Source organism: Salvelinus alpinus, chromosome 6, assembly GCF_045679555.1.
Source record: "Salvelinus alpinus chromosome 6, SLU_Salpinus.1, whole genome shotgun sequence".
Lineage (NCBI taxonomy): Eukaryota > Metazoa > Chordata > Actinopteri > Salmoniformes > Salmonidae > Salvelinus > Salvelinus alpinus.
The window spans coordinates 5,958,109-5,964,965 of NC_092091.1; the positions used below are offsets into that span (position 1 = coordinate 5,958,109).

The 6,857-nt window shown below is 45.9% G+C and overlaps 1 protein-coding gene across 1 annotated transcript in view; it reads right to left on the minus strand.

Moving 5' to 3' along the window:
* LOC139577456 (tripartite motif-containing protein 16-like) overlaps positions 1-6,103 on the minus strand; it is a 23,139-nt gene extending 17,036 nt beyond the window's left edge. Inside the window, exons 1-3 of the mRNA XM_071404464.1 lie at positions 5,441-6,103; positions 4,922-5,017; positions 927-1,160 (exon numbers count right to left, since the gene is read on the minus strand). Coding sequence (XP_071260565.1) covers positions 927-1,160; positions 4,922-5,017; positions 5,441-6,037 — 927 coding nt within the window. The 5' untranslated portion in view covers positions 6,038-6,103. The remainder of the gene's footprint in view (positions 1-926; positions 1,161-4,921; positions 5,018-5,440) is intronic.
* Positions 6,104-6,857: the final 754 nt, after the last annotated feature.

The following is a 6,857-nucleotide window of genomic DNA, read 5'->3' on the forward strand; positions in this document are numbered from 1 at the left end:
AGAGAGACAGAGGGACCGACAGAGGGAGAGAAACAGAGGGAGAGAGAGGGACCGACAGAGAGAGAGAGAGAGAGGGACCGACAGAGAGAGAAAGAGAGAGGGACCGACAGAGAGAGAGAGAGAGGGGGACCGACAGAGAGAGAGAGAGGGACCGACAGAGACAGAGAGAGAGGGACAGACAGAGGGAGAGAGAGGGACCGACAGAGAGAGAGACAGGGACAGAAAGAGGGAGAGACAGGGACAGAAAGAGGGAGAGACAGGGACAGAAAGAGGGAGAGACAGGGTCAGAAAGAGGGAGAGACAGGGTCAGAAAGAGGGAGAGACCGGGAAATAAAGAGGGAGAGACCGACAGAGAGAGAGGGACGGACAGAGAGAGGGACGGACAGAGAGAGGGACGGACAGAGAGAGAGACGGACAGAGAGAGAGACGGACAGAGAGAGAGAGAGGGACGGACAGAGAGAGAGACGGACAGAGAGAGAGAGGGGGACGGACAGAGAGAGGGACGGACAGAGAGAGAGACGGACAGAGAGAGAGACGGACAGAGAGAGAGAGAGGGACGGACAGAGAGAGAGAGAGAGACGGACAGAGAGAGAGAGAGAGACAGACAGAGAGAGAGGGAGAGACAGAGAGAGAGAGAGGGACAGAGAGAGAGAGAGGGACAGAGAGAGAGAGAGGGACGGACAGAGAGAGAGGGACGGACAGAGAGAGAGGGACGGACAGAGAGAGAGAGAGGGACGGACAGAGAGAGGGGGACGGACAGAGAGAGAGACACGGACAGAGAGAGAGAGAGGGACGGACAGAGAGAGAGGGACGGACAGAGAGAGAGAGACAGGGACAGAGAGAGAGACAGGACAACATAATGATGTAGATGAATAGTTTCACATGAAGTTCATTTCATATCACATGTAACAAGACAGTTTAGTTACCTGGAGGAAATGGATGTGATCCTCTGTGTGTGAGAGCTGCTCCAGCTCAGTGCTTCTCTTCCTCAGCTCAGCTATCTCCTGCTTCAGTTGCTCCAGGAGTCCTTCAGCTTGACTCACTTGAGCCTTTTCTTGGGCTCTGATCAGCTCCTTCACCTCAGAGCTCCTTCTCTCAATGGAGCGGATCAGCTCAGTAAAGATCTGATCACTGTCCTCCACTGCTGCCTGTGCAGAGCGCTGTTGAGAGAGAGAGAGACAGAGAGAGAGAGACAGAGAGAGAGAGAGAGAGAGAGAGACAGAGAGAGAGAGAGAGAGAGACCGAGAGAGAGACCGAGAGAGAGAGAGAGACAGTTGGTACAGTAGCTTCTCTGCACCTCATTGAGTCAGAACGCTGCCACCCTGCTCTCCAGGTCCACCAGACCTTGTCCCCCCTCCAGGACAGACAGGTACCCAAAACACCTCTTGGCCCTGCTCTACTCTCCTCCCTCCTGGACAGGCAGGTACAGAACACCTCTTGGTCCTGCTCTACTCTCCTCCCTCCTGGACAGACAGGTACAGAACACCTCTTGGTCCTGCTCTACTCTCCTCCCTCCTGGACAGGCAGGTACAGAACACCTCTTGGTCCTGCTCTACTCTCCTCCCTCCTGGACAGGCAGGTACAGAACACCTCTTGGTCCTGCTCTACTCTCCTCCCTCCTGGACAGACAGGTACAGAACACCTCTTGGTCCTGCTCTACTCTCCCCCCTCCTGGACAGACAGGTACAGAACACCTCTTGGTCCTGCTCTACTCTCCTCCCTCCTGGACAGACAGGTACAGAACACCTCTTGGTCCTGCTCTACTCTCCTCCCTCCTGGACAGACAGGTACAGAACACCTCTTGGTCCTGCTCTACTCTCCTCCCTCCTGGACAGACAGGTACAGAACACCTCTTGGTCCTGCTCTACTCTCCTCCCTCCTGGTACCCCCTCCAGTAGCCTGCCCCGTAGCAGAGCTAGACCCAGCCTCTGCCCCCTGAGTCCTAGTTGGCTGGACAATAGAACGAGTCCAAACGGCCAAAGAACGTTGTCTGAGCTGGAACACTAGCGAGGCCATAGCAAATGAATTGAAACGAACCTTCACAGAGCCTCTTCTGACTGGAATGATCCTTAGAATTCCATTTCCCCTAAATGGCACCAAAAAATGTCTCCCTTTTTATTTGACCACTAAAACCTGTTCTTAGGACCAAACTGGAAAATAACAACTTGTCTCCCCTCCTGGACCGCTTGGTGTTAAGTAGCAGACTAGGGGGAAAATCTGTAAATCGCCTTTTTTAGGCAGATTTAGTCACTTAACCCTAGTGGCTCTGGATAAGAGTGTCTGCTAAATGACTCACATGGAAACTTAAATACAACGTTAACTAGATATCATCTGTGTCATTTATAGCCTGGTACAGATAGTAAAACTACATTAAATACAACGTTAACTAGATATAATTTGTGTCATTTATAGCCTGGCACAGATAGTAAAACTACATTAAATACAACGTTATCTAGATATCATCTGTGTCATTTATAGCCTGGCACAGATAGTAAAACTACATTAAATACAACGTTATCTAGATATCATCTGTGTCATTTATAGCCTGGCACAGATAGTAAAACTACATTAAATACAACGTTATCTAGATATCATCTGTGTCATTTATAGCCTGGTACAGAGAGTAAAACTACATTAAATACAACGTTAACTAGATATCATCGCCACATAACTTATGTGGAATTTAAAAGACACCGTTAACGTTACCGTTAGCTAGCTAACAACGTCTGTTACACTGTAACTTACCGGCAGCCTCACATAAAAACGTATTGGTTAACAAAGCTTTGATTCTGACCAAAGTCTATAGTTGTGAAAAGTCTCTCTCTCTATTGTAACTTACCACAAATTGCCATCATAGCCTATCTACATGAATGTGTCCTGTCAGAGTCTTTTTCTCTCCGTTAACCGTTAGCTAGCAGTCTCGAGCCACAGCTGACGTTGACCACAATGAGCTACAAGTAGGACTGACGTCACTACCGGTGCAGCAGCCTCTGCAGCAGCAGCCTCCCCCGGGTCCTAGTGCCCGCCCGGTAACACGGTTAAGATGCGATGGAACGGTTGACGGGAAAACAACAAATCACAGAGAAAATATATTGACTGATATATTGAATTGTTTAGGGTAGCTTTAGCTTTGGCTTTAATCAATTCTGAAAATACTTGAAAACCAAAAAAAAAAGAATAGTAGCCCTCCTCAGGAACCACAAAACCCTCACAGACCAACTTCTTCTTCTATGATATAATGGCGGTTCACAAACCAACGTTAAAGGTGCATGGCGCCACCTACTGTGCTGGAGTGTGTTCAATCACGGTTTACACCATTTCTAAATCCTCCTACCTAACTCAGAACTTCTGAGAAAATAAAAAAGAGTCCTACTAACTTCTAATAGACCCTTCCCCATCCCCCAAATCCCTTTCAAACCCCCCCCAACCCCATCCAACCTCAATGACCCTACACTTCAATCTTTCCCTCTCTTCAACATCCTTACAACAATATAACAACACATGCTCCACCGTTTCATTGACCATACCCTCCAGACACAAACCATTCACATGCTGCCAACCAGATGTAAGGACCAGTTCAATGTACAATGTCCTAAACACAATCGAGTAAACACCACCTCTTCCTTCCTAATCTGACCTTTGATCCTTGGTCCACCGACCTTTACAGGACATATAAATGCTGTCCCTTGTTCTCAGAGTCCCATCTCTTCTGCCACACATCTATCAAAATGGCTCGGATCTTACATTTGGCCTCACCTCTACCCAGTGGAACATTAATATATATTATATCTTGTTTCAAAACTATTTTAGATAACTGGTCTACAATTTAATTTCTTTCCACACCTGAATGTGCTGGAACCCAGCAGAATCTCACTACTGCACCCATTCTGTCAATTCTCCATAATAACATTGATACCTACAACTGTCCAACCAAAACCACTGCCTTGTCTACTAGTATATTCCCAACAGCCATCTAGAACAGTAGCAGTGGGATGCTCAACCTCACAGCCTTTCAACCCAATAAGCTAATGACAATTTATTACGCCGTATATCCAAAGGCATCTCACCTGCCTCCCCTAGTAGGACACATACAGATGTTGATTTAAATGCACCAATACATATCCTTAAAGCTATATACTGGATTCTGTCCAGCTTCTGAAGACAAGTCTTTGCTGCTGTTCCATAAACTATACACCTGTAATCAATTGTTTTCCTGATCAGAGCTCTATAAATATCCATCAACGATTGTCTGTCAGCACCTCATTCATAACCAGAGACCCACACAACCAACTACCACGAAAGTGATGGAATAAGAGAGAGAGACATCGTTACAACACTGTACATAGACATAATATAACGTTTCTTCTTCTTCTTTGGAGTTTAACGGTGGTTGGCATCCAATATGTTGCATTACTGCCCCCAACTGGACAATAATATAAATCTATTTTACTTTGTGATACAAAATGGGAAAAGGGGAAATTATGATAAAACTAAGTAACACCCTTCCAACTAACCCTACACTCATTAAAAACCCACTACCCCATTCCACTACTTTGCCCCTATCTGCTCCTGCACCATGCCAACTAACCCTACACTCATTAAAAACCCACTACCCCATTCCACTACTTTGATCCTATCTGCTCCTGCACCATGCCAACGACCTGGGAGGACGGGACACCACCACTCAACACACCCTGTAACTCTTCTGAAGTCAAATCACGACATGAGTCAGTCATGGTTACTCATGGTTATGTGATGAGCTAGCCCAGTCAGTTACATGAACCAGTCTATTCTCTGAAAGGGGTCCAGACAGCCTGTTCTTAACAGTGGGGTCAGTGGGATTGGATAGGGGCCCCTCTCCCTCTCTCTGACTGGAGGAGAGAAGTAAAATGATGTGTCTCCTCTGGTCAACAATACTCACCTTGAAAGACTTCACAGCTTTTTGGAGATTCTTCAGCTCCTTCTCTCTCTCCTGGAACCTCTGCTGGACCTTCTTCTGACTCATCCCCAGCTGCCTCTGTGGAGAATCACTCTTCAATGAGCTATCAAGCTTTATTAGTCCAGTAGATCAATAGTATAGTAATGTGACATAGGACACATCGAGAGGAAGGTCTACAATCCCGAGGAAGTCCCTTTACAATATTATATTATGTTGCTATGTGAATGATTATAGTTTTTGTGGTAGGCCTACATGTATCAAGGGGTTGAGACTGAACTTTGGATTCATAAAAGGGCATTCAGAATGATAATAGTGTTTGACTTTAGAAAATGGTGATACATTTGGAGAATCTGGGTTAACATATCTATATACTCAAGGTTTGTGTTCATATTTGTGGATCGATTTAATTTGAATGATCTCATATTCAAACAGATTTAGTTCCTATTGTATCTTTAATTCTTTGTTTATCAGACAGTCACCAACAAGTTGTTCTGGTCTTACCTGTTTCTCAGTCCTCTCTGCTGCAGCTGACACTGTATCATGGCCTTTATGTTCATCCATCACACACAGCAGACAGATACACTGCTGATCGGTACGACAGTAAACCTCCAGCAGTTTGTCATGATGAGAGCAGATCTTCTCCTGTAGTTGTGCGGTGGCTTTGACCAGCTTGTGCTTCTTCAAAGCAGGAAATTCATAGTGAGGTTGGAGGTGAGTCTCACAGTAAGAGGCCAGACACACCAGACAGGACATGAGGGCTTTCTGCTTTCTGGTCCCAGTGCAGAAATCACACGCCACATCTCCAGGTCCAGCATAGCACAGAGCAGGAGGGGGAGCAGCCTGGAGTCCTGTCTTCTTCAGTTTCTCCACCATATCAGCCAACATGTTATTTTTCATCAGCGTAGGCCTTGGAGTGAAGGTATGTCTGCACTGAGGACAGCTATAGACCCCTTTCAGAACATCCTGATCCCAGCAGCCCTCAATACAGCTCCTACAGTAACTGTGTCCACAGGGGATGGTGACCGGCTCCTTCAGTAGATCCAGACAGACAGAACAACAGAACTGGTCCTGGTCCAGCAGAACTCCCTGTTGAGCCATTTGGACGGTTGTTCACTCTCACACAGACAGACGACAAAGAGACTCTGATCAGTTTCGTTTCCACATAAGAACGTTTGTGAAGGGGAGGGACTTCCTGGTTCTGCCAGAGGGCTGGGGTTAGAAGGAGGGAAGGAGTGAGTGAGAGAGGGAGGGGTTAGAGGAAGGGAAGGAGAGAGAGAACTGCAGGCAAAGTTGAGAAGGAGACAAATATTTTAGTTCCTAGGTTAGGACCCTTAATATGGAATAAATGAAATAGAGTGGTTAGAATATATAAAGGGTAACAGTTTCTATGAAGTACATATCTATAATGCTTTTAATGAATGTTGTAATGTCTTAAACTGATATGCTGTGATACTAACTATAAGCGTCCATAATAACTCATACGTGGTTGTAAAACTGTACAATGTGTTCTAGATAATTAGCTACAATGGGGGGAGGGGGGACTTGAAATGGATTCAATGTACTGTAGGTGAAATGAATACTGGATGTATAGACTGATCCTTGAGAATGATGTAACTCTTTACATTACAGTGTGTTTATTGGTGTGTAATTGGTCCTGTTAGTACAGTGGTGTAACAGGTACTGTGATGTCTCATTCTTCCACTGTACCAGCAGCAGTAACCGTAACCAGTAATAAGGCTACTGTCATGGAACGTGGTACAGGAAATATAAAGTAAGGATTTATACATGTCATAGGGGGGATGTATAGAGGGGACTTTTGGCCTTACTACTTTCTATGGAGTTTTTCCTAGCCACCGTGCTTCTACTACTTTCTAGGGAGTTTTTCCCAGCCACCGTGCTTCTACTACTTTCTAGGGAG